A 27,511-nucleotide genomic window follows, 5' to 3' on the forward strand; every position below is an offset into this window, starting at 1 on the left:
TAGATGGGTGCTATTATATCTGGCTTTAAAACAAAGTGTTAATTAGAGAGGTCAATATCTCCCAAATTGGAAATTTGTCCAGTAACACCTAATGTAGTTCTAGCATCTATAGATTCTAAACAGGACACAATGCTCTCACCAATGGAGCCGATTCTCTGAGCTACTGTAGCCAGCAGACAATTGTGTTTGTAAGATTGCCATTATCTGTACAGGGTGTGTGGATGGCAAGTGGAATTAACCACTGGCCTGTTACGTTCGGATTTGGGTGAAGGTTATGTGTGGGTGCCAGATGAGATGGAATACAGGGCAGTATGTAGGTCAGTCCCGGGATGGAATGTGACCTAACTCAGGGGAATCTGTCGCAGACTGAAAAGAAGCAAGAGAATAGCGTGTTCCGTTCTGACGCCATGCTTAAAGCGTTGGTCATGAGCCACATTTTAAAAATCTCTATCAGAGAGAGAGAGAGAGAGAGAGATGTGACTAAAGTTAAAACTACGAGAACTGCAGGACTTGTTTAGTTCAATACACAACTGGATATAAATCAGGAGTGTAACCCCTCCCTTATCTTTCCAGGAACATCTTTGTCCTAGATGCTTGTAGTTGAATCGTTCAAATCATAGCACTGATAAGATGTTGTTCAACTGGTCTCAAAAACTTGGCTTTGTATTAGATTGCACATTCTTGTCAGATCACCGTCACGCATTTCTGATCAAATGATTCTCTATAATTTATGTGTTTATTTATTTTTGGTAATGTATAATGCCAACACACCCAATACATTTAATCGCATAAATCCACACAAACACACCAATAAAAAAAATGACATGACTTAATCTGTTTTTTGTTCACTGGAGGTTTGGAGGGGTCTCTGTAAGGCCACCAGGCAGATAGGGTTACAGCGCTCTCCATGCTGCTCCTGAAGGAACTTCCTGATGCCGTTTTGGTGGAAGTTGCTAGGTGACCTGGACTTCCTGAGCGAGTGGATCTGAGGGTCTGTCAGATACACCAGCCCTTTTCCATTGGCTGTCACCCAGCCTGATTGACAGACCAAAAAAAAAACAAAAAACAGACCATTAGCTGTAAATCCGATAAGATCTAAAGAATTTGTTTATTAGCACTTATATATGAAATGGCTGGCACTCAAATGGGTTGCCGACCAATGAGTTGTATGAGACTCTAAGAAGATAATTTCTTAATTACCCTTCAGTCAAAGATAAAATAAGAACCACATGTCCTTTCCACTGTACACCAATGTATAAGACACACAGAATGACAGCACACACTAAATCTCCTACCTTGTAGGTCTACCACAACCTCTTCTTTCCTGGAGAACTCATAGGTGAAGTGGCCAAAGGCAATGCCAAACTCTGTGCTTGAGTACCGTTGGTTTATTTTAGTCGTGTTGTTGGTGAGTTTCACAAAATCTCCCACCATGTATGGCTCCACCGACACACAGGCTGTAATGGTGTCTGCCTCAAGAATCTGAAACAGCAATGAAAGTGTACATCACTACTCAGGGGTTCGTGTGGCTAATCTAGTATCATATAGCTGAATCGGAGCAGGTATCCTACCAGAAGAACCTCTGAGGGGATGTAGAAGATCTGAGTGGTGACATTGCTCTCATACAGGCGTTTGTTGAACTCCATCACGTAGTACTGCGCGGTCATCTGCCTCTCGACATCCCCCAGGTGAGTGTGAATCTTACGTTCCCTCAGGTACTCCTTTCCCACATAGCTGAACGGTATGGTGGCACAAAACCCCAAACTTAATTCAAGTGTTTTCTCTTTTTTAAAATTCAGAATCTAATAATATTCATTAGAATATTAGTAATATTTACAATTATGTAATTTGCACCAAATCTAAGATATGTATTTGGGATAATCATAAATGAGACAAATATTTTTGTTTTTCTAAAGCAGTGTCCGCTTCAACTTTAATTAGTTTTTGGTTCAGCCAGTTTAATCTGTGGTCTGAAATTAAATTTCATAACAGACATTTATTGAAAGTGAAAAGTGAAATAATGAACTCATGAACCGAATCTCCTAAAAATGATTTTTAACTTAATTATTCCCAGCACACCACCACCATATAAAATGACACACTCTGTTCAGTTAAAGTGAACTTAACCATGAGCCTTTTGTCTTGCTGCTGGGTGCAGTCTTACCTCCCCAGCAGTAACTCCTGGTGAAGATACCGGACCCAGAATGCCTGTCTCTGTCCTCCTTCCACATCCACTTTTAATAGTTCACCCACATACACGCTGGTCTCGCAGGCCGTCCACGTGTCTGTGGCTTTCGAATACTTCAGCACAAGTGCACCTGAAAGGAGCAAATGCCGGTGAAATATAACATCTCACTGAGACCGTAGACTGGATTATGTTTGGGAGGCACATAAATCTTACATCTATAAATATTATATAAATGACCACTGCTGTTAAAATCATTCATAGGTGTTTTTCACATAAAGTTTGGGCTTACAATGTGAAAACAATGTGAAAACAAAAAACAAAATGTAAAGAATTAGCTATATAAGTAAATTTAAAAAATGAAAAAACAATGAAACCAAGTTGGCTTTGCTTTTTATCAGATATTACCACTAATATAAACATATTTTAAGAAACATACTGTAAGCTTTGTTGTACTGGCTGAGCTTAAAGGGCCTTTCTGGCAGTCTCTTCAGCAGGCAGCCTTGGCACACTCCTGACAGAAGGGATCTATAGTCCTGCTCTGACAAAAGTACACTTCTCATAATGCACCCCTGGAAACATCTGTTGCAACAATTCATACTGGCAGAGAGAGTGTAAGGCTTCTCGGCTGAACTTTGATCTTTGTCTCTCTTGTCAACATTTACTCTGTGGTTCAACGATATTGGAAAAGCCTCATAGTCTTGTGCATCAAGCAGAGGAGTAGTTTTGCTCTGACTCTGGATATCAAGAGGTTTTTTATGTTTGTTGCTAGAAGCTGCAGTGGTGAAACCTTGCGTTGGTGCCCTGAGTTCAGACTGATCAAACTGCACCACTTCAAATGAGTCAAGCTCAGTGGAAAGTAATGATGTCCTTGGTTTGTTGTTTGCTAGATCTGATGTACTTAAATGACTTTCATTAGGCTTACTTTTTGCTGAGTCGTTATTAGCTTTGGTTTCACCTGCATGGGTATCAATTAGTTCAAAACCCGAGAGCTGATGAATTAACAGAGACATTTCTTGATCTTCAAGCGTCTCTATGGAACTCTGATCTTTTATGCATGTTTGAGAGTGGCATCCTTTTTGAGTCATGCCTACATCATTTCTTGACTGTAAGGAAGTGGCCACACCTCCTTTGCTAATTGAGCTCGCTGAAGGGTTGGCCACACCTGCTTTGCTAATTGGTCTTTCCGAAGGATTGATGTCTATGTACTCAAACGGGCTGTCAGGGCCATCCTCGGTTGCTACAGTCTCACAGTTTTGATCAACTCTGCTGTGCTTGTCCTCTAAGATCTTAGCAAAATCTTCATTTTGCGGGGATTTGGAGAATGAGACACTTTGCCATGAAGAGCCCAAACTACTGCAGTGAGAGCCTGATGAAGTTCTTGAATCTTTGCTTCTGCTTCCTGCAGACACCTTTCCAGTGTCACCAGTATCTGTCTTGATGATAATTTGGTTATTTTCACTTTCCAAGGTGGTGCAAGGCTCCTCTTGGTGAATGCTTCCTCCTTTATCCATAGTTCCAGCCTGTGAAGAATCCCTTGCGGAATGGATTAGGCCATACTGATGAATGCTAGCATTAGCAGTGACTCCTCCTTTGCATCTATAATTGTTAGCTTCTTCCTGTGGTCCATGATGGTCCTGCTCGTCATGATCAACATTGACACTGTCATCTGCTTCAGTGCACCAGAATGGATCAACCAGAACCAAAGACTCGCCACTGTCATGCACATCTAGCCATGAGGATCTCAAACTGTTGCTACCTTGAGAGCTTCTTGAACTTTGTCCTTCACATTTCACAACACCACCCTTCTTGCCCTCTTCAGCAATCCCTGAATCACATCCTGACTGGTCCTCCTCAGTAACCAATGTTGTAATGAGGGTTTTCTTTTGGAAGACTTCCAGGAGATGATCTGGGGATTTTTTCAAACCCAAAATGTCTTTGTTTTCAATATCACCCAATGCCTCTGGACCGTACTCAGTAGATTTAAGGCTTGTAGTTACACATTCTGTCATGAGTGATTCGGTTAGGGTCTGGAAGGCTGTAATGCAGTGGGTGTGGGTCACACCTTGTCCATCTCTTCTACCGGTGTGGGAAGAATCCTTAAAAGCTTCAGACATGGACTTGTGGTGCTTTTGAAAACTTTCCATCACCTTAGTAAAATCGCTTAGAGAGAATGGAACAGGCTTGTCTTCCATAGCGCGGCACCCATCAGGGAGAAACGGACGTGGTTGAGAATCAGTGAAAGCCTTTACTCTCAAAAGTGACTTAACGCGTTGTACCTTTGCCATGACCTGGGTGCAGAGCGCATTCTTATCAGAGTTATCGTCAAAACAGTAAGAATACAGCAGGACAGTGGCATCCCGGCAAGTGTGGAAAGCCATGGCAACCGCTTCGCTTGGGCCAGACAGCCACTTGTTTGTTACAGCTAAGCAATAGGCTGCCTTAAGGAATGTATGTAGTTCCTGTTGGCTGGTGACTGCCTCTTTCTCAGATTTTGTTAGCAAACCATTCTCAAAGGCTTCCTTAGCCAGAGCAAGATAGCCTTGTTTGTCTGCAGAAGGGCATTCTTTTGAAAAACTGTAGGACAGCAAGCAAGTTCCTTGAGTAACCTAAGGAATGTTTATAAGGTGAGAAAACGTGAAAACAAAATACAATTATGTCAGCATATAAAGAATATAAAGCAAAAAAGTATTATACTTTATTAACTTGCTTACTGGACATGGACAATACCACAATATACCATATACAATCTATATTATACCATTAAATCTATATTTATACTATAGTATAGTAGTATATATTTATACTATTATTTATTTACTGAAGATTAAACAAAATGTTGATGATGTTTATGTATGAGCTTCCAACTGAACAAAATGAAATAAAATGTACATACCATATGAGTCAGCACATACAAAGACTCATACTGGCTATACACAATGGCCAGCTTAGCAGCCTGGGCTGCACAAAGCAGCCGATGACTACAGTCCCCCAGAAATCCCTGCAGAAGAGGTGGACCATGAGATGAAGGAAGGTGATTGGCTGAAAGGGTGACTTTAGCTCAATACAACTGTTTATGTGCATGTTTACATCTTTTAAAGATATGTTATCAAGTTAAAGTATGTTTCTTAGAACTGTTGTCTTTGAGCAATCAGTAAAACGATTTGAGAAAAAATGTCTCTGATAGTTCTGCGCTGTGGAATAAACCATTTTTACGTATGCAAGTTACGTATGTAACTTTATACATAAAGTTAAAAAGAACTGTAACATGGATTACAGCAGTGTTACACTCTGGCAAGCGCCTATATGTCCTACCAAGTTTATATGAGGCCTCTTCTGAAATGTAGTAAACTCTTTATTGTTCATGGAGATCAGCACACTGGCCAGGAGCCCGAGAGATGTTCCAATGCCCTATGACAAACAGACAGACCCACAGTCTCAGGCACAGCGTGTGGATAAATGTACAGCCCGATACAGTTACTATTCAAGACCTGGTTCATCACAGCTTACATTCTCTCAAAACTATGCTATTTTCAAAAGAACAAAGTTTTGTTGGCTCTTAACGTGACTGACCCAACTAACACTGCAGCAAGGATTCTCAGCACATGCCATTCTTCCCTGCACAGTTTCCAGTTCCTTCTGCTGTACCACAACTAATCCAACGTGGGAATGGCTGGATAATTAACGTGTGTTGGGGCAGGAAAAGCATAAACCTTTGCAGTGCAGTGGGGACCCGGGACCAGAGTTCAGAAAACCAGCGTTGCAGGGAAGCTTTACCTTTTTGTCAGGAAGAGGCAGAACGTGGAAGCCGACCAGCGAAGCCCAGATGAGCTCTGCTGACTCGAGCCACAGCCCTAGAATGCAAAAAAACATCCATCAGGCAAACACAGGAACTCTCACCATCCATTACTCCTACTCAATCACTACGCCTAATCAATCAATCAATCAACATTTTATTTATATAGTACCATTATACAAATAAACTATTTATTGTGTTTTCCAACTGTCCTGACATAAAAAGGGAGAAAGAAGGGAATTATATGATGCAAAGTTCACCAACAATGGTAAGCAATGTGTAAAACCTGCACCATGAACAACATGGGGACTAATGCACTTATCAAATTCAAGTACATTTTAAAAGACATGTTTAAATAAGCCTAAAAAATAATATAAAAGTAACATTATGCAATGAAAATAAAAGTAAGAGACAGATAACTAAAATCCATAAAAACTGAATTTACGTCATTACACACACACACACACACACACACACACACACACACACACACACACACACACACACACACACACACACACACACACACACACACAGTGTTATCTTACCTAACTTTTGTAGTACCTGTCCCCGAACCTGCACACTGACAGCCTGCACAAGAATCCTATCACTATCACTGTGGTATTTCCAGCATCCTATGAATCAAAGAAAATGGTCCAGTGCCTTTCAGGTATGTGTCACCAACCAATAAGAGCAGTTGCAATGCATTGTGTTAAAGTTTTAAAAGCTGTACTTGAATCAGATTACTCTTTTATGGTGCTCTTGGTTGCAAATAGCTGTTCCTGTGTCAGGACTCTGAAAAGCAGTTCAGATCACATTTGGTGACAGGTAAGACTTACCAGTGGCTCCACTATTATTTATCAGACTGCTGAGTATGTACTCTGCTTTCTGGAGTTTACCTTGATAAAATGAGTGGAGGAAAAAAACAGTAAAGGGGGGTTCACTGGAAGTCTTTCCTGTGACTTTTTTGTCTTTTATACAATATGCAACACTGGTTTAGCCAGTCACGAGAGTACTACAGGCAACATGACCTGTGTGCTGATTACAGATGGGTGCGCAATGACGTCCTTACCAGTGTTGAGGTAGACGCGGGCCTGGCGTATGACGACCTGTGGGGCGACGGGTGTTTCTGGGTAACGTTTGTGTAGTGCTTTAGCAATCTTTAGCAGGGTGTGCGAGCTGTCTATCCGGTAGAGGAAGCGATCCACCAGAAATATTAGAGACATGGCCCACACCGGCTGAGCGCCCAAGATGGAGGCCCTGAGGAAGGCCTGTCAGACAGACATAGGATGTATGGATGTCATGTGGGAATTCCCCCAAAGGAATTGAAACAGTGGAACTGAGATAGTGCTGTTTGTGATTTATCAACCCTCTATATTGGAAAATGGTAGACTGCGGTATTTTGTAAACTCTGATATTTTAAGACTGACATCTCCAGCTGGGTTTTTTTTTTTTTTTTTTGGGTAAGATATCACACATAACCAACTACCAAAACCAAACACAAACAACCATATAACCATATAACAATATTACTTGTTTTTTTTTTAAATACACATTATTCTTGGAGTTTATATGCTACCTTTGCTTTTTTATAGATCACTTTTCTAAAATCAGACAGTATACTTTGGGACCAGTTATTAGTTATGAAAAAACAGTGGGGTTGCTATTCCCATCTGGTTCCATTACCATTAACTGAGGTAGATGTTGATTGATAAGGTCTGTAATGTTGACTTTGTCTTCTGATGACACCGAACGCTTGTATTGCCATTTTTCTACCACAAAGGGCCATTTCATGTCTACAGCCTCCTGCAGAAGTATGTTCACCTCAGCCGAAAGTTTGCCTAAGGGTATAAAGGTTGGAGGTCAAACAGAGTAAGTTTTACGGTGGTCCCCTTATCGATGCTAGAGAGACACGAAATATAGTCCAATTTTCCATTTAAATAGTGAACGGCGGGAAAAGAACTTATTCACACACGCATAATCACGATGTGGTTATTATGCAGGAATAAATAGTACTCGTTTGCTCTAACGAAATAGTTAATCATGCTGATAAGCAAATCAAGCGACTGTTTATCCATATGAACAGAAACGCTTCGGGTGTTACAGGGTATCGATCGCCTCCTACTGGCCTGTCAGCGTAATTACCTCTCGAATACTTGAACGCTTCTTTGTCCGGCGTGGGGATCACCTTTACTGCCAGGCGCAGACACTCTCCCAACACCGCCGCCAGCTCAGAGGTGTTCATAACTTTACGGGTTCCCAGTTCGCTTTCGCATAAAACGGAAGACTGCTGAGTGAGTGTACACTAACGTCAAAGTCCGAAGTGTGTCCCCTCAATAACTGCGAGACTGTTTAAAACGACGCACCCGTGAATGATTCTTCTGGGAGCCCGAACGCTGAGGGTGTCCATCTCACGTTCATCACGATCATTTCGAAAATAAAGCCCACACAGGCAATCTCATTTTTGGGTACTGGTAGGTTTTCGCTCCTGTTGCAATATTATGATACTCCCACTTCCGTAAAGCTAATGCGCACACTCGTTTTTAATTGGACATTAACTCAAGAGCTTGTTTTGGGCAGACACAAAAAGAAATATTCTCTGTGCGCGCTATTTCGATCCACGCTTCATATTTATCATAAATTTTGGTCGACGACATCTACTCGAAGTTAGAAAGAAAAAAAGTTTACTGTGCTTGATAACTACATAGACAAAATAACGCCCACGTCCACGTCCCATTACTTTCGTTACTAAGTGTAGCTGGCTAACCTAGGAAAAGCTATTTGTAAACTGGAGTTGGTGCATGAAACATCAACTGTAGGGCATACATTTCACTATTTATCTTCTTTATTTTGGGGCTTTCCTTAAATCATATGTTTAAGTAAAAGATATACAAAAACATGCAACAAGTGGCTCCGTGGCGCAATGGATAGCGCATTGGACTTCTAGGCGAGCACTAGCGATGTGATTCAAAGGTTGTGGGTTCGAGTCCCACCGGAGTCGCACTTTTGTGATTCATAAATTGGAAATACACTGTTGTAATGGTATATCGAGCAACATGATCAGGCGGACTGCTTTTCGATGTGAAGTTCCGTGCACGTCTGACACGATTTCGATGATTAACCGGCAAAAATACGAGTCCCTTCTGTTTTTTACTCTGAGCAAATTACCACAGATACACCAATGGAAAATAATGTAATTTGTATATTAGCTGTTGTAATAGCTTTATGATTCTACAAGAAATGTTCTCCATTTATTTGAAATCATAAAAAATTAAATTCGACAATACATATGTATCAAAAACTACGATACCCATCATTCCGTGAGGTTGTCTGCTGCCGGGAACAGGAAGACGCATGGATTTATTTACAAAATCTCCGCAAAACATCATCAGATTTTATAACCCGAAACCCGCGGGTTTCTACTATTTTACAATGTTTCGTGGTAACTTAAAGTTAAGTTGACCCATTTATGCTCAGTTCGGGTGCTACGTAAAGGGAAAAAAAGCGGCAGACCAATTCTTTGCCGAAGTGAACGACAGATGGAGGACGACAGATGAACTCCTTATCTGAACGTGTCGCAGAACGTGTAGATGCCACAGAAAATAGGACACCAGGGTGGAAAACCACAAATTTATTTGAGGTCGGGAAGATGTCTGATCGTACCATAGGTTAGGCCTACTGAATCCGACGGTCATCGCTTTGATCAGAGTCTTTTTCGGTCAAAATTGTGGACTGCCGGTAATTTGCCATCTGGAAAAGCGTGCGTAACGATGGTGGATAACCGCTACGCCACGGCTCTCGTAATCGCCTGCGTGCTGAGCTTGCTGGCCACGGTTTACCTTTCCGTGGCGGTGGGGACACAGTACTGGTACCAGTACACGAGTCCGACGGTGCGCAGTGAGGCCAACGCCTCCGAGCTTCGGGTCCTTCGTGAAGAATTCGTGGAAGGAGAGTTCGACGAGAAGACGTATAGTGACTCGCTGTTCCGCCTGAACGGGACCGTGGGGTTGTGGTGGAGGTGTCTGCAAGTACCCACCGACACCCACTGGTACAAGGAACCCGGTGAGCTTTGGCGATCAGGATTTACGCCAACCACCGTGCAGCCTGTTTCAGTGAGTTCAGCAGGCCTAGTAACGGTGGAGGTGACTATAATCCTGCAGGATACAGTTAGATAAAAGGGTGCAGTGTAATGCGGAATAGTTTAAAACACTTTACTGGTGTAGGATTTATTGCCAATAAAGTACTGATCAGAAAACGAGTGAATGTTATGCTAAATACATAATTATAAAGGAAGGAGCTAATGTGTTACTCAGTATTGCGGTTGTGTTGTAGCAGAAATGGTGTCTCGCTAGAATTGTGTCTTCTATAGCTAGTGTTATAGAAAGTTTCATGAAGTTCTTGCTAAACTTTGTTTCACGTTATGCTATTACCCAAACACGCTGCTAACTGCAGTCAGGTAAATCGTAATATGGAACTTAATGTCTGTAACCGCGATTTCACGGTTCATGTCAGGATTCTCAAGCATCTCTGAATGTGTGTGTGTGTGTATGTATGTGTGTGTATGTATGTGTGTGTGTATGTTTGTGTGTATGTGTGTGTGTATGTTTGTGTGTATGTGTGTGTGTGTGTGTGTGTGTGTGTGTGTGTGTGTGTGTGTGTGTATGTAGATCCTAAGATGGTCATGGAGTGTGTGAGCTTTAGCCTGTCACAGCAGTTTACACCCAAATACAAGGAGCCAGGCAACCATAACAGTGGCGAGGACATTATACGCACCTGTAAGTGACACACACACACACACACACACACACACACACACACACACACACACACACACACACACACAGACAGACAGTATATTAGCTGTATTTCAGTCAGAGCCTTAAAGGACAGGCAGGTTTATCTGGCAAAAATGCTAGTTTCTCTCCATTTCTTTCACAGAAAGCATAGCAACCTTCACACTGACTTAAACAGTGAATATAAATGTAGGGTAATGTCTCCAGTATAGTGAGTCATGCCATGATCACACTTCTCAATTTGTGAATGAATTCATCAGGTAATCTCTGTGAGGTGATGGCTCTTGTGGATTCTTAGTTGGAGTAATAATGCTACCCCCTGACCCACCCATCCCTCTCTCCATAGATTTGTGGAGGTGTCAGTTCCTCCTCCCACTGGTCTCTCTGGGGTTGGTGGTGCTGGGAGGTGTGGTTGGTTTCTGCGCCTGTCTGTGTCGTAGCCTCAGCCCCACCCTTGGCATCGGACTGCTCCACCTCCTCGCTGGTCAGTGGCCTTCAGCTCTCAAAGCCCAGAGCACACCCTCCATCCAACACCAACACGTTTCAGTACTTTTATAACGTAGCAGAGCTTTTACTGAGTGCTGTAGCTTTTTACTGTCGCCATAGCATACCGTATGATGGTTTCAGACTTTAGCTCCGGTATATTAGAACTCTGTAGAAATGATATGATTGAACAGCAAGTAAACAGTGTAGATGCTGTTGGGCCAGTGTCACCCCATGGCTAAGGAGATCATCACAGAATGACCGAGTCCTTTGGACGTTGATCTTACTGCAATAGTTTTTCTGGGGGGCAGAAGTCTCTGAACACCCAGTTACTGTAATTCATGTTTTAAGATGCTCTACACTGGCTACTTTACAATCCTTTCACTCTGTCTCTGTCTGTCTGGATCTCCCTCTCTCTACACTCTCCCAGGTCTGTGTTCTCTTGCCACTGTATGTTGTTTCCTGGCGGGGTTGGACCTGCTGCACCGGGTCTCCGTGCTCCCAGAGCAGGTGGACGGCACGTTGGGCTGGTCCCTCTACCTGGCCCTCATCTCCTCTCCCCTGAACATGATGGCTGCCGCCCTGCTGGTGTGGGCCGCTCGCAGCCATAGCAAGAGCTACTACCGCATGACCGCGTACCGGGTGGCCTAAAGCCTGCTAGCAGCCAGGCTTAGCTTGCCTAGGTTCCTAGAATCACCAGAGTTATAGAAGCATCGGTTATGTGATTCTAGATCGCTAGATATGTAGAGCCTACATTTAACCTACATTTACAGCATTTACCTGATGATTTTATCCAAAGTGACTTACAATTATGACCGAACACATAACTTCAGCAGTTGAGGGTTACGGGCCTTGCTCAGGGTCCTAACCGTGGTAATTTGGTGGTGGGGCTTGAACTGGTGTCTGGGTTTGTGTACACTGCATTCCTAAATCAGCATTCAGGACCAAGATTGGAATTCAGCTCTGAATTCTGCTTGGAATCTAAACATGCTAGCTATTGTGAGAGTTGCTGCTGCTGCATTGTTGCTGTGTGTGTGTGTGTGTGTGTGTGTGTGTGTGTGTATATGTGTGTGTGTGTGTGTGTGTGTATATGTGTGTGTGTGTGAGAGAGAGTCCTTGATTCAGTCACTACATAATGTTCTATAAATTCAAAGTCATGTATGGTTAGCTTTACTGCTTCCTCCTGGTACTGAGGGGTGGGGAGTTCCCTCCTTTTAAACAGTGGTTCTAGTCGTTTGATTGAGCCACGGTGTATAAGGTCAGTTACGTAACTGCATGTTTGCGTTGTTGAGTTTCCTGCGAGAGCTGTGATGTATTGAGTGGGGTTTACTCACAATCATGGTACTGTAAAGTAGCACAAACAGTGTGGTACAAATTGAGGAAAAAAGGGTTTCAGTGAAGCACAGTGTCATTTTATACATTAACTTGACCCTTTTATCCAAAGCAACTTACAATTATGACTGAGTACAACTTGAGCAATTGAATGTTAAGGGCCTTGCTCAGGGGCCCAACAGTGGCAACTTGGCAGTGGTGGGGCTTGAACTTCTGATTACTAGTTGAGTACATTAACCGCTGAGCCACCACTGCCCATACCAGATCTTTTATTTCATAGTAAATATTTTTATCGTGTATTTGTTCACTGCCACCGTGGTAGAATTAGTAGAGTTAGGCATGGTAATTGTTTTAGTAAGGCTACATGACACATTGAAGTCATTATTTGTTTGTTTTTAAAAATGCCAGCTTTTAATATTGCCTTTATTTATTGATTTAGTTAATTTTTTAGACGTTTCCATTTTGTTGGTTACATAATGTGGACATTTCGAACATTTGATTTGTAACACTAAACAATAATTAGTGTGTAATCAATAATTAGTCAGTAATCAATGTAATTAGTAAGACTTCAAGGTGTTGTATTCATTTGACAATCAGTGAGGATGGTGTTGGCAAGCTTCTAATTACTACTTGAGTATCTTAACCATTGAGCTACCGCCACCACTACAAGATATTTTATTTGATACAAAATATTTTTATTGTGTATTTGTTTATTGTCCGTGTATTTTGTAGTAGAATTAGGCATGGTAATTGTTTTAATAAGGCTACATTACATATTGAAGTCATTATTTGTTTGCAGTTGTTGTCTGCATTTTGTTGTTTGATTTGTAACACTAAACAATAATAATTAGTAATCAATTTAATTAGTAAGTCTTCAAGGTGGTGCATTAATTTGAAAGTCGGTGAGAATGGTGTTGGCAGAGGTCAGAGAAGAAGGACCAGAAAACTCTGCGTAGTGAATGTGGTTCTCCAGCTTTGTGAATGTATTGCGTTGATATGCAAAGCGATGTCCTTCCCTTTTGTATGCTTTTTTTGTTTTTGGGTTTTGGAGCCTGTACTGAATCCGTTATATACCTGCTATTGCTTGAATCTGCATTTCTATCATGTAGTCAATGAGAAAAAAGTAAAACATTTATCTTCTGTAAAATGACTTGTTAATCGGTGCCCTTAACACACCCTAGTTTTGCATTTATTTCAGTAATTGTGAAAGATTTCATAACAACACAGATTCTTAAACATCAGTTCATCATACTTATGGAGCACCATTTATTTTGGTTTGGTTTAATTCATTCATTCATTTTTTTCTTTGAAATATCAACCTTTTCTTTCCTGCGTCTTTCATGCTCTGCTGCACTGGATGGCGGGAATCTTCACTTTACTCTTCCTCGCCAGCAAGAGTGCCACACCCTTCTCGTAGTACGCACACTCATTTATGAAGAAAGGATAGAGAGGCTCTTTCCCCTTGTACCTCAGGATTTCTCCACTAAAGGAAAGGAAGATGGGGTCCCCTGGGTAGAGGAGACAAAAGTCCCGGTCCTGAGAGACAGAGTTGGGGAGAGAGAGGGAGAGAGAGAGAGAGAGAGAGAGAGAGAGAGAGAGAGAGATAGACAGAGGGGGAGACTCTTCAGAACAGTTTTTCTTTCCATCCAGTTCGTATGTTATTTTTGAGGTGTCAAGGGAAGGTTTTCAGAATGTGTACTCCTGCGCTATTGACCACGAGTGCTGTCTGGGACAGAAAAACTGCCTCACCGTGCACTCCTAAACATGCCCTTCCCGTGAGCTCTTAAGGAGGTGAAGAAGAGTGAATGAGTGGAGAATAAAGGGAGTGTTCTCTGCACAAACAGTAGCAGACTGCTGCATTCCCTGAACCCAGAGAGTATCTGTGAAGGGGCGGTGGGGCGGGCGTATGAACCTGTAGTTCAGGGTGCACAGCAGCCGTGATGTTGTGAGTGTAAGGATCTCGAGGGTAATCGATATTCTTCACCATTGTATAAACATCCACTGAACCCTCGTCAAATTGGGTGCCTGAGGACAAATGGAAGAGTAATGATTTCTTTATAAAGTTGCAGACATCTACAAGGTGCCTTACAGAAAGATATAGTTGAACTAGAATAAAAAGTATAAGAAAATATAAAATGAATACAGTGCAATAGCATCTTGTTAAAAACTATATAATAAAGGAACAAACCAGCATGCTGGGAAATGGAGTCCTCCTTGTACCTGAGTTGAATAGGCGGACCCAGTCCAGCATTAGGTGAACTGCTTCCTGCATGGCAGTGAAAATGTTGGATCTGATCACTCCGTGCGGCTGAGGACCGATCTCCATCGCTCCATGGCAGACAGAAAGATCTGTTAATTATTACGTTTGAATAATAGCGACAATGTCAGTTTCTGTTCCGCGCATTTATTGAGGCCTTTCCAATGAATGTAGAATGCAAATGAAATCATAATACGACCAGCACAGCAGTTCAGAATGACTCATTCTTATGGCTGTGTTTCTGAGCCAGCTCTCATACTATCCTCTACGAGTTGCTATTCACCCCAAACACAAACAGTGCCAACTACACTGGGCAACAACATTTTTACTGTTTTTCATCCCATAAACTAGTGGAACTCATAGTACTTTTTATGCTGAATTTGAAATAATGACATGAAAATACTGATCCAAAAAAACTATGGTGATGTAAAATTTTTGAAAACATTTGGATTCAGCATGCAAAAATTGGTAAGGAACAGGTATTTTTGCATGAGAACAAACTGTTAACTTAGCGACAGCTAGTGTAAAGCTTTTGATCATTATAGCAGTAATAATGAAGCTCCTTCTAGCGTTCAAAGTAAAAAAAAATACAGTAGGGGTAAGAATACTAAGGGGACAATAAAGGATTGCTAATCTACTAATAATATGATAATAATCTCAAACGCATCATGTTTGTCTGACCCTGGATAATGTTGCATTAGTGTTATTGCCCTGGACTATTCAGATTTATTACATTTACTGTAAGGATTGTACACTGAATGAAAAACTAAAAAGACAAAACAACATATGAGTAAGTGATGACTGACACACACACACACACACACACACACACATGGATTACAAAGTCGTGTGACTACCAAAAATTCCCAACCAGGAATCTTTGAAAGAGCATGAAATTTGCCTCCAGCTTTGAGTTTACTACCAGAAAGTGTGGTATATGTGCTTATTGTGGTAGCACTGGGATTACTTCAAGAGCACCTGTGACAGAACTATGCTTAATCAAATTTAGCCTGCTTTAGCAGGGCAATGTCCAGGTAAGTGAATAATGCACACAGTGCAGGTGAATATATACGCACAAAGGCACTTCAGATTGGATGTGCTATGGTCCCCTCAGGAAAGAAAAGGAAATAACTGCACACTAATGGTGTAGACAATTTCATTCTGGTCAGACCCAAGATGACTTGCATGAAGATGAAGTTGCACTCTGCATAGATCATCACTGACCTTCAAATAATCCTAGACAGGAAAATGCTGCAGGTATATGACGTGTAGATCAGAGGTTTCTGCCTGTCATCACACTTCACTTACAGCTGGTTGTCTGTTTTGTTCTGAGCGAACAACCATGGTGTTCGAACTTCTCTTTATCAGTTAGTCTCAATCAGACCATCACCTCAGTACACAGCAGACAAATTGGCTGTATTGATCTCAGATCAGGTTTTGGGAGCACTGGTCCTTACAGACTCACCAAAGCCATGCTTGCCCACTGACTCCAGTGAGAAGGCCTCACTCAGTGGGATGTCGTAGTGGATGTACCTCACTGGGATAGTAGCCATCTCCCGCTGCAAGCACACACCACACACGGGGATAGCCAGTCAGCTCAAAATATCTTCAAAGCCCAGGCAGGACTTGGTGCATCTTGCTGGACAGCATTTATTGGTATTTAAATAAAGCTACATGTAAGATGAAAAACATTGTTTTCTGGTTACTGAGGGTAAAGGCAGAGCTATTTGTAGGTATAGTTATATATGTATAATACACATTTAAGATGTTTATTACATAACCCCCCCTTCAAAAAAAAAAAAAAAGTTTCAAATACTTGTGAGTGTATGTGTCCGACCCCAGTGTTGCATATGTGCAAAGCTATTCAGGTCCATGTAAAACCTCCATGTCAATTGAGTCTCTACTAAACCTCCAAATAAACCTGCAGCTAGTTCTGAAGCAAACACAGTTTTCCCAGTTCCAGCCACGAGATATAAAATGTATACAACAGGATGAAATAGTTGTAAAGTTATTATTTGAGTGAAGAACCACTAAGGGAAATATGTAAAGAAAAAAAACTCAGTAAAGGAATACCTTATATATTAAAGAAGCTTCCTGGAGAAAGAGATATAAAATAAGGGTTCCTGCAATGTACAAATTGGATATCTAATAAAATAATGAAAACCATATAGTGATAACTATCTTTGCGCTGTGTAAGGATCGTTTGTTCTTGCCTGCAGGTGTTTGCAGATGTGCAGGCATATCCAGTCGCTGTCTGCATATGTGATGAGACAGAGGCCCATATTCGCAGTGGTATTGTGTAGATCACAGATCAGATCTACAGCTTGCCCACTCCCTTTGGGACCCAGCAGGGAGTTGAGCTCCTGAGAGCGTATTATCTCATACGGCGTCCTTTCCGAGACTGGTGCACTGAGAGAGAGAGAGAATGTAGATATTCTTGTGACTATCTGAAGTGTTGTCTCTTGTATGTGGATAAATGCTCAAACTTCACCTTAATGACCTTTGAGAAACATTCAGTAAAAATAGGAAATTCAATAAAAACAGCAGCATACAGTGTAAGTGCACATTATTATTACTATTCAATGACCATAGAAAATTTTCATATCTATGTGTGAGACAGAATTTCACGTGTGTGTGTGTGTGTGTGTGTGTGTTGAATTGACTATGTAATAATTTTTTTTTAACTATATATAAGTAGCAACATATGTATAATATACATTTATTAACATTTTTATGGCTGCCCGCCTGATAAATGTGTCTAATAGTGTGTCCAAAAACATGTATGTGTGTGTAGGGGTGCACGTGCGTGTGTGTGTGTGTGTGTGTGTGTGTGTGTGTGTGTGTGTGTGTGTGTGTGTGTGTGTGTGTGTGTGTGTGTGTGTGTGTGTCTGACCTCAGCATTGCATATGTAAAACAGCGGTTCAGGTCTGTCTCTGTGTAGCGCACACGCTGCTGCACAGCGCGAGGGTTCGATATCACTGTTACCACGGTTACGGCCTCCATTGCTTCACCCTTCCTCTTGTTCTTTAGCGTCTCCTGCACCAGGTAGATTCCCGAGAGCTCGTTGCCATGGGTACCACCACAGAGGGCTACACAGGACAACGCTGGCAAAGTCACCGCCTCCACCTAGATCACATGACCACAAAAAGGGGTTCCTTCGTCACTATACGACTTGACAGCACAAAGCACTCAAACGTCTTGATGGCAGAAGGGTTTAAACGTTTAGCATTTTTATACAGCTATTGACACCCCAGTCCTGTCAGTAAAGTGTTATGAACTGTTAGCAAAATAAATGTACGGATGTATGCGTAGGATTTTAGATATTGAATTTGCAGTGTCATGTAGAGAGTGACATTAATACAGCAATACATTTAAAAAAGGTACAGGCTTGGTTCTTCATGATTTAAGGAGGACACTTAGGTGGAGCTACAGTGAATCTAGTGCATGCAGAAGTGAAAGAAATGCAGTCACCGCCCAAGCAGTAGATGCAGTGACACCACTGACTCTCGGTCAGAGATCAGGTACCTCAGACCCTTGCATAATACATCATGCTAAAGAAGAGTAATAAAAAGCTGGTGTGGGATCACTTCTAAAAGATATAGACATTACTCATTCACATCCAGAGTACTATGTTATCAGCCATGCTTTGATGTGCTGTTTAAGGTCTTACCTTATTCCTCAGTGGCAACTGACTCTCTCTCTCCATCACTCAGACTGCTGCACACAGGCCCCTGGTGCTCCCCTCTGACCTGTGACCTGCTATTCTAGTCTATGGGCAGATACTGATGCAGTGTTGCCATGACTACTGTCTGCAGGTCATGGCTAGTGTTGGATAGAAGAGGGAACTTTGGTAACTGTGTCTCTTTTGGTTGTCCAGTTTCCACTGCAGTTTCTCTCTCTCTCTCTCTCTCTCTCTCTCTCTCTCTCTCTCTCTCTCTCTCTCTCTCTCTCTCTCTCTCTCTCTGACACGCTCTGACCATTCTCTCCACTCCCCTACAATATAACTGACTCAGCAGTCACATTCTGCTACTCTCTCTCTCTCTCTCTCTCTCTCTCTCTCTCTCTCTCTCTCTCTCTCTCACTCTGCAGTACCCCCCACCCCAAAACACCAACCACCCCCCACCCCCTCTGCCAGATCTATGCAGACACATGCAGCACAATAGTGTGTGAATTCAAAATTCCCCCCCCCCCCCCCCCCTCCATCCAGTCAGCTGACCAGAATGGCTTGCTCATGCATGCTCATTATATGATCCCCGACTTAAGTATACAGTGGTGTTTGACCTCAGTGTAGACCATTTTAACAGAACTACTGATGGTAGCTGTATGCAGTATTTACATTGTGTTACACTCTGTTGACCAAATAATATAAATGCATACAGCCAGATGAAACCTCACAAGCTAATTACATTTAAAAAAATATCCAATATCCTTATATATATATATATATATATATATATATATATATATATATATATATATATATATATATATCCATTTGAATATATAAGAATATATTCAAAAGCAAATGAAAATATCAGTTTAAATAGATCATTGCCAACAGGTATGCATACACACACACACACACACACATCATAAAAAAGGATACTTTTGTTTAGCCCTCATCCCTCAATTTTAGAATCCTGTTAGCTTTTATACTGATTTATGAGTCCGGTATAAGCATACACGATAAACTAGGTTAAATACACCCAAAGTATTAGTGTTAGAGATAATTGTAGTTTTAGGTATTTCCAGTAGATGTCAGCAAAGAGTTATAGGACACTCTTCAGACATTCCCAATCAACATTTTCTCCTGCGTCGATAAACAGGGTTTGTAATCGAGTACAAACATCATTCATTCCTTCAAGATGGCTGACCCAAATGCAAAGCAAACGAACCCAAAAAGGTTTGTACATCATCCACATTTTTTGTAGGTCGTTCACTACTAATCTAGATTATGATCTCTTGTGGATCTTTTCAACTACCTCATGTTGAAAGCGGCGTATTTGGTCGGTGACCTAAGTAACACCCAGCCAACTAAAATAGCTACTGTGCTATCTTAGCTAACCCAGCTTTGCTAACTGGATTGGTAGTCAGTTTTACTCAAGCTATATTATATAGGCGTTTAGGTCGATAGCTAGGTTAATTTAGGATACAGGCACACTCCCCACGCTTGACAAATAAAGCAATGCCAAAGCATCTTTTATTGGACGTCTTTTTCTTTTGCACAGTGTCAAAATAGCGGCCGGTGCTGTGGTATGTGTGGAGAGCGAAATAAGAGGGGATGTCACTATCGGTAAGCATCGCTGTTAGTAAAGAAGCCTTCACCGCTATTAGTACCCCACACACTGCTCTGGATACTTCGAATAAAGATCAAAAAATCATTTCTGTGTTCCAGGGCCAAGAACGGTGATACACCCTAAAGCCCGCATTATCGCAGAGGCTGGTCCAATCGTGATAGGTGAGGGAAACTTAATTGAAGAGCAAGCGCTCCTCATTAACAGGTAGAGTTAGTCCAAAGCTTCTTAATCTACTCTTCATGGATTTATGGTGTAGAATCGTATTCAGTTTTTTTGCTGCAGTATTTGAGTGCATTTTAAAATTTGTGTTCAGTTATCCAGAAAACATCATGCCTGACACAGATGGAGTTGAAACCAAAACAATGATGATAGGCACCAACAACGTTTTTGAAGTTGGCTGTGGTATGTTTTGCATTAATGAGCAGTACTGATGGACACTTACCCAAGTTGCCTGCATTAAGCGCTATAGCAAATGTTAGTTTTGTTACAGAAGCTTCAAAATTATTTTTGACTTTCATTTCGACAGTTTCCCAAGCACTGAAAATTGGGGACAACAATGTGATTGAATCGAAAGGTAGTACTCCTCCCAGTCCTTTGAAATCTGACATCTTTATAATGCTTAATGAGTTAAGGTGGTAGGACAGTATTTGCTCCTTTAAAAAGTGAGGGTCTAGATTGAAGAAAAGGTTTTACATCCCTCCCTCTGCCCTGTTCTAGCCGATGTAGGGAGGAATGTGATTTTGACGAGTGGATGCATCATCGGGGCATGCTGCCAGGTGAACACCTGTGAGATGATTCCGGAGAACACGGTTATCTACGGTTCCAGCTGCATGCGCAGGGTGCAGACAGAGAGGCCGCAGGTATATATAAATATATGTATATATAAATATACATACAGAGGTCTGTGTGGCTGTGCAATCCTTCATCACTTTGCTTGCACAGTTGAGGACAATTGTCTGAAACATTCCGTTACTCTGAAAACTGTACTACAATTTTGAATAACTACATCTCTTACTACAGCACACTGCAGTTACTCACCTCGAATCTTTTGTTTTTATATATATATATATATATAAAGTATTTTTCCTGAATAAAGATTACATATACGTAAATAAGAGAGCAATCTGATCTTAGATTAGCACTTTTTAAAAAATTTGTATTTTACTTTTAAGAAGTAAGGTATGTATATCTAGACTGATTTAAGTGATTTAAGCATCCTTTTGAACTCCAGTCGGGCATACAGGCTTAAGTAACTCTCTTGCTCGCTCTGTCTCTCTCTCTCTCTCTCTCTCTCTCTCTCTCTCTCTCTCATGTTTCACACCTTATAAGCCCCAGACTCTGCAGCTGGATTTTCTGATGAAGATTCTACCCAACTACCACCATCTAAAGAAAACGGTGAAAGGGAACTCCACACCTGCCAGGAGCTGAAATCGGTCTCATTGCAACATTGCACACAACAGTCTGTGTAACACAAATAGCTCAAGCTTGAGTCAAATGTATTTTATTTCATTGGCTAATGGTCACTACAGTCTAGTAATTATTATCCATGTGCTACATTGTCTTTAACATTTGTATTTATTATTGCTTGTTATTAAATGCATTCCCACCCAGCTACTTTGATCCTATATTGTTGCTTTTGTGAAGTTCTGTTACATCCACTAGATGTCACTGTAGTGAAGTTCTTCTGGTAGACAGTGTCAAAGATCAGCATGATGTCATGGATGATGATGCTCAGACCCTGAGACTGAAGCTCCAAATAATATAGTTCAGAGACTTAAAGGGCCAGTGCTATGGCTTTTTAGCTTTCATGCAAAACATTGAACACCAGCTCACTCCAACCTGCAATCCTATTGCCCCCAAAAATCCACATGGAAATGGTGAAGTCCTTTAACCACAGAGCCAAACGTTTTCTTTCGGCCCACGTTGCTGAAGCGCTGTTGTATTTAATAAAGCACTTGATTGATGCTCTGGCATTAGGGCGATGTGACTACTCTTTGGGTTACATTCCCTCTCCTGCAGTGCAACTATGTGACCTACAGGCTGCAGTGACCCCCTCCAGAACACAACAGGGGTCATGGATGTTGCCTGCAGACAGTGATTGCCACCAAACGCTACTGGAGTACTGAAAGTGGGAGGGCTACATGATGGCAGTACTGAATGTGTACTGAGTGTAGGAGGGGTACATGACAGCATTTACTGTCTTTATCAGCAATTATCGATTATGCCTGGTGTTTTACTTTTCTCGCTGCGCCAACATGCCTGATTTGATCTGAACTCTTTTTGAGTCGATTGAAGACTGCTGGAAGAAAAATGCAAATCACACTGATTGATATGCCATATATATGCATTGTGATCTATTTCCATATGCATTTGGTCAAAGTGAGAAACATGCATCAGATTTACTTGCGATATGAATCAGTACTAGAATGTACTGACAAGATGTTTACAAAAACACCAATTTCCCCTGAGTATGCCAAATCTCAGTGAAATAATTAATAGTCACTGTTGCAGTGGAACATGCGCTGCACTTTACACCCAAATCAAACACTTCTGCTTCAGTATGTGCAGAGTCTCATCTAAAATCAGTTCAGAATCTTGTCTTTGCATTTCTGCCTTACTGATTGATTTATATAGCATATCTCTCATGCTTTGTGAGATATATACCACACAGATAAATTACTATGGTGAATATGAACCTCACACAATCTGGCAGGCAGATATATAATTTATGCCTATGTGACCCACAAAGGATCAATAAAAAGTGGATAATTGAAATGCATTTCCTAAATATGTGGATACTATAAAAAATACATTACAAACTGTTTTCATTGTATTTTAAACCCTCTACCCACACCCCCTCCTGCCCCTCTTTCTATACACACACACACACACAAAGGAAGTTCTTGTCTGCCTACGTTCATTGCCTAACCCTCTGACTCACTGACCTGTTAAAGCTTAACCGTGCTGCTTTGTGAAGACAAGTTAGGCTTTGGGGTGGTACAACATACAGACAAAACGACCAACTGGATTCCTTCATGTGGCACAGGTCATGGTTAAAAGCAAAGGAACATTTGAAGTCACTTTATTCTATAGATGCGAGGTAAAATATAAAAACAACAAATTCTGAATGGCTCACAGATAATACAAGATAGAAGTATGTAAAGTTGGGTTATATCCTGATGAACATTTAGAGGTCTGACATGGATTAAGGTATTTTTCTCTTGCATTTAACTGGCATAATTTCTATGGATACTTTAATAAGTCATGCATGAGTTCCATGCAAAAAAAAACCCCACTGTAACAGTGAGTGTTAAATTGTGGTTTTCAAGATGTGTTCATCATTCTTTTTGTTTATATAGCTTTCTCATCCTCTTTCTGTTTCAGATTCTCTCTCTCTCTCTCTCTCTCTCTCTCTCTCTCTCTCTCTCTCTCTCTCTCTCTCTTTTTCTGACTTCCACTTAACCTTCATGAAAAGCAGCACAAATAGACTGGTGCTAATGGCCTACGGACCAAGCCCACAGTTCCCAAGCCGGCACCTGTGCTGTGCCCTTCCAGCCCTCTAGCGGGAGCCGCTGACTCTGGATCAGCGAGAAAAGCACAGAGGAGAAACTGCATCCTGCCAGTGTCAGAAGCAGCTGCTGTAGATCCATGTCCGCTCTCAGCACCGAAGAGAGGCCACCCGTGGTGGTGTGCGCACTTGAGCGTGTTTGAGGGAGACTGCGCAGACAGAAGAGCCCCTGTCTGTGTCTGTTTACCACCAGCACCACAGATACGAGTGTAATCTCATGCTGTCCACTCAGACGGTCCCCTCATCTGTTCCTTCCTTTGTTAGCTACCCTCCGCTTATGTGAATGATGAGAGAGAATGAGAGCGAGTCTGTCTGTCTGTCTGTCTGTCTCTCTCTCTCTCTCTCTCTCTCTCTCTCTCTGTGTGTGTTTATGAAAGAAACGGACACGAGAAAGAAGACCTGCTGCTGTATTTAAATATGTTGCACCACAAAGTAAACCATCCGACTAACCCAATTCTCTTTGGGGCTTTTAAGAGTCCCAAGAAATTCTTTTGATCCTAAATGAACACTGGACTGCACAGCAAGACAGTAAACAGTTTTGGAACGCTGTAATCTTTTACATACCCAGTTTAATTTGAATGGTTTTAAATGATAAAAAAACACCGAATATTCTAATGTTATTCACCTTGTGTAGGACACAGCTCTTGAAGAGGGCTTCTAGCAAAGAAAGAGAAGAAAGTAGTTAATGCTTAATCCTGTGACAACAAAAGTTATAGAAAGCTACAGCCTACCCGTTGAACAGTAACAAAAGGCATAAAATGTCGCAACCTGTGGGACCGAGACGTTTTTTTATGCGACATTTCTCATTCGCATGATTAAACTCCCCCCTAAAAGGCATGCTTGCCAAGCCAGGGAAGGGTGGGCCATTCTAGTGGCTCTAAAAAACTCGGCGAACACCCTAACACGCAAAAGTATCGCCCCAACACGCAGAGTTCATCTTGCGGGCAAGAGCTCTATCACTGTCTTAAGGCTGGTAAACATAACAGATAAAACAGTATACGGTCATAAGAACAACAGCGGAGGAGCCCCCCCCCCTCCCCCTCCCCTCCCCTCCCCCTCCTCCTTCTCCCCCTCCCCTCCCCCTCCTCCTTCTCCCCCTCCTCCTCCTCCTCCTCCTCCTCCTCATCCTCCTCGCCCATCCCATCGCTGATGCGCGAGAGGAAACTTTCTGCAAAGACTAGAACGAGACGCGCTCGCACCGCGTTCTGGCACGGCGCTGCATCGCGAGGAGGAAGCAACGCTCTGCGTGTCTGTAAATGAGTTTCAGTGTCTCGGCACACCGGAGACGCTTTTAAAATTCATGAACGACTCCAAATGAACCGAACACTACGTGCTGCTCGCCTGTCACGCTGAAGTGGCCTGTTAACGGCTCATGAACTTGACTGCGTTCGGAGAAAAGGATAACGTTACTTTATTTCTGATTAGTCGGGCACGACAAAACGGACGGTGGGAAGGATTTTAAAAAGGCCCTTCTGTCAAGATGAACAACAAAATTGAAAAGGACAACGAGACTAGTGAATACAGCCAGGAGGAAGAGGTGAGCCGTTCATGTCAGGCTGCTCTTAACTCCGCAGCTGAGATATAGGCGTCAATAAAAATATTTATGGCGCACATGCACTTTCTGAGCTAGAGATACAATTACGCGAAATGGAGTTAACTGTTATGTTTACTAAAGTTTCCTGTCCGCTTGGAGCGGATTATTGTAAAGATGTAATCACCTGGCCATAAACAATAGCTGTTAGTACATCCAGTAATGGGTCTCTTCATCTTATCGTAAAAACGACCAGTTCCCGAAGGTTCAATTTCAGCTCGATATGCAAACTTAATTTAACTAGGTAGTGTAACAACTATCCGGTGGCGAAGTTGTTGTTGTTGTTGTTATTGTTTTATATCTAGAATGACTCGAGGTCACATTTACAAGATGTTAGTTATTACCATTATAGATTTGATCAATTATCCGAATGATCTGAGTGCTTGTTTTGGTATCCGTGTTGTTCATGTTGTCATTACTTCAGAAAAGTTGGAAGGAGATTGACTGGGCGTTTGCGGAGTATCCATATTTGAAGGTTTTGCAAGCAACCAATTTCCCAATCAAGCGCTGAGTGGTCGTTTCCCAGTAATTGGCTTTGGCTGGTGCTCCGCGTTGTAACCAACATTTAGGCCAAGAGATACCGTGCGTGTCAGTGGAATCAAGTGGCTGTCAAAATCAAGTTTTGCACTTCCTTTCTTCTGGAGGTGGTATCAGTTTATATGGCATCTGTGGTTGATGATTTCAGATGTTGACGTAGTTATGCTGGGCCAGTTTTTTTTTTGGTCTCTGTTCTTGTAAAATGACTTGGCCCTTCATTTTGACCTTTGCTGTATTAGCCCTTGTTATGATTCTTGTATGTGTGTGTGATCTGCACACTGTCTCTCCAATGTACAGTTTAGTTGAGAGCAACCCTGAATTCCAATCAACGGAAAGTCTTATAATCCTGGTGACACTAGTGTTAAGGCCTTTCAAAAACATAAGAGTTGCTTCAGTGCATGCATCTCATTCTCTCCTAACTACGCAAGTGTGACTCAGAATCAGTACTCTGTGCTACAGCCAATCACACGCCATCCTACTGTAAGACAAATTGAGGCTGATTCCAATCCAGCTGTCATAGGCTGCAATACTTAGACATAGCAGGAGCCAGAACCATAAAATAGTCTTAAAAAATCCTGTTCCTCATAGTCATATCTCGTGTGGCTATAGTGCTTTGGCTTGAGAGGAGTTTCTTAAGTTTAATTTGAGTATGAGTTTACTATGAGTTTAATAATTTGTTATGCTAACTCATAGGGTGTTGAGGGTTTCCAGTCAGTGATTAGGCCTACTTTGTTTCCAGGAACACAGGATGATGAATCAAAACAGCCATGCCTCATCTTTAGGCCATAACAGCAAGGACACAGCAAGGCACATGTATTTGTATAGAACTTTTCATACACAGCGGCAAATCATAGTGCCGAGATCTCTGTCGATCAGGTCTAAACAGAGTACCACAGATGTGTTCCACTTCTGCCATGCAATCAATACCTTCAAACAATATTTTCAAGCTGAGTATGACTCTGGGGGTCCAGCAAACACTGGTGGTTTGTGGGATATTTTGAATGCTGGTATTTTCAGCACTCGGTGACATCAGTGGGAATCTTCCACAAATGTCACACAACAAGACATGGTTCTCTCTCCTAATATTTGGACTCAACTGTGTGGCTGTGTGTGTATGAAACAAATATTTTCTTGGACGATGAACTCATGCGACCACAGTAACATTTACAAGATTTTCTCACTTGAGAGAAGATGTGTTGTGGCTCTTGCACAGTGCAGAACAAAGCTGAGCATGTCCACAAGGGATAGAGATTGTTTATGTATTTCCCACTGTGTGTGTGTGTGTGTGTGTGTGTGTGTGTGTGTTTTCCTGCGCTCCATGGTTTTGACCTCCTCTGTGTAACTAGACATGATTTTGTGGGGGAGGGGCAAAAAAGGTCCAGCTGTATAATTGTAGCCAAAACTTTTCATCCTGTGTGTGTGTGTGTGTGTGTGTGTGTGTGTGTGTGTGTGTGTGTGTGTGTGTGTGTCCTGCTGTGTCACTATACATGTCAGCAAGGGGCCAGATGCATTGCCGCATTCATAATTTGTCTCTCCTAAATTGCACTTTGCCTCCCCACCCCTCAGATGTTCCAGGTTTATTTTTAAAACCGCTGGGGGAATTGTCATCTTATCTTGGCCATTTGTCATCCCAAAGACAAGAGGTATTTGAAAAGACAACAAGGCTTAACGT

General features: G+C 41.9%; 5 protein-coding genes and 1 non-coding gene across 7 annotated transcripts in view; 4 read left to right on the top strand and 2 right to left on the bottom strand.

The window, feature by feature from the left end:
* Positions 1-717: 717 nt before the first annotated feature.
* alpk1 (alpha-kinase 1) lies at positions 718-8,452 on the bottom strand. The gene is made up of 13 exons (XM_027023652.2): positions 8,127-8,452; positions 7,668-7,822; positions 7,054-7,252; positions 6,821-6,880; positions 6,530-6,616; positions 5,963-6,039; positions 5,501-5,596; positions 5,082-5,186; positions 2,625-4,794; positions 2,165-2,318; positions 1,572-1,734; positions 1,296-1,482; positions 718-1,035 (listed from the first exon to the last, which is right to left on the bottom strand). The coding sequence occupies exons 1-13, from the start codon at positions 8,224-8,226 to the stop codon at positions 830-832; spliced, it is 3,759 nt and encodes a 1,252-aa protein (XP_026879453.2). The 5' UTR covers positions 8,227-8,452; the 3' UTR covers positions 718-829.
* A 438-nt stretch (positions 8,453-8,890) lies between these two features.
* On the top strand, positions 8,891-8,982 carry trnar-ucu. Its single transcript is given in 2 exon segments — positions 8,891-8,927; positions 8,947-8,982. It is a non-coding gene; the product is annotated as a tRNA-Arg (tRNA).
* Positions 8,983-9,307: 325 nt separating this feature from the next.
* cldnd1a (claudin domain containing 1a) lies at positions 9,308-12,187 on the top strand. 2 transcript variants are annotated; one of them, XM_035530201.1, is made up of 4 exons: positions 9,308-10,043; positions 10,649-10,756; positions 11,121-11,258; positions 11,688-12,187. In XM_035530201.1, exons 1-4 carry the CDS (start codon positions 9,752-9,754, stop codon positions 11,906-11,908), a joined length of 759 nt encoding a protein of 252 aa, XP_035386094.1. In that variant the 5' UTR covers positions 9,308-9,751; the 3' UTR covers positions 11,909-12,187. The 2 variants fall into 2 exon arrangements, with proteins under 2 accessions (XP_035386094.1, XP_035386096.1); XM_035530203.1 differs by having other exon boundaries at positions 10,007-10,093.
* Positions 12,188-12,771: 584 nt separating this feature from the next.
* Positions 12,772-18,709, bottom strand: LOC113585886 (N-acyl-aromatic-L-amino acid amidohydrolase (carboxylate-forming) B-like). The gene is made up of 7 exons (XM_027023655.2): positions 18,517-18,709; positions 17,740-17,972; positions 17,060-17,255; positions 16,312-16,405; positions 14,810-14,917; positions 14,502-14,614; positions 12,772-14,125 (listed from the first exon to the last, which is right to left on the bottom strand). The coding sequence occupies exons 1-7, from the start codon at positions 18,550-18,552 to the stop codon at positions 13,928-13,930; spliced, it is 978 nt and encodes a 325-aa protein (XP_026879456.1). The 5' UTR covers positions 18,553-18,709; the 3' UTR covers positions 12,772-13,927.
* Positions 18,710-19,647: 938 nt separating this feature from the next.
* On the top strand, positions 19,648-21,768 carry dctn6 (dynactin subunit 6). The gene is made up of 7 exons (XM_027023653.2): positions 19,648-19,749; positions 20,075-20,139; positions 20,242-20,347; positions 20,457-20,545; positions 20,670-20,717; positions 20,861-21,003; positions 21,473-21,768. Exons 1-7 carry the CDS (start codon positions 19,712-19,714, stop codon positions 21,569-21,571), a joined length of 588 nt encoding a protein of 195 aa, XP_026879454.2. The 5' UTR covers positions 19,648-19,711; the 3' UTR covers positions 21,572-21,768.
* A 3,078-nt stretch (positions 21,769-24,846) lies between these two features.
* The window catches only part of rbpms (RNA binding protein, mRNA processing factor), a 30,234-nt gene continuing 27,569 nt past the window's right edge, over positions 24,847-27,511 (top strand). The window contains exon 1 of the mRNA XM_027023639.2: positions 24,847-25,248. Within this exon, the coding sequence (XP_026879440.2) occupies positions 25,192-25,248 (57 nt within the window). The 5' untranslated portion in view covers positions 24,847-25,191. The remainder of the gene's footprint in view (positions 25,249-27,511) is intronic.

The sequence above is a fragment of the Electrophorus electricus genome, chromosome 9 (assembly GCF_013358815.1).
Source record: "Electrophorus electricus isolate fEleEle1 chromosome 9, fEleEle1.pri, whole genome shotgun sequence".
In the NCBI taxonomy this organism is placed as follows: Eukaryota; Metazoa; Chordata; class Actinopteri; order Gymnotiformes; family Gymnotidae; genus Electrophorus; species Electrophorus electricus.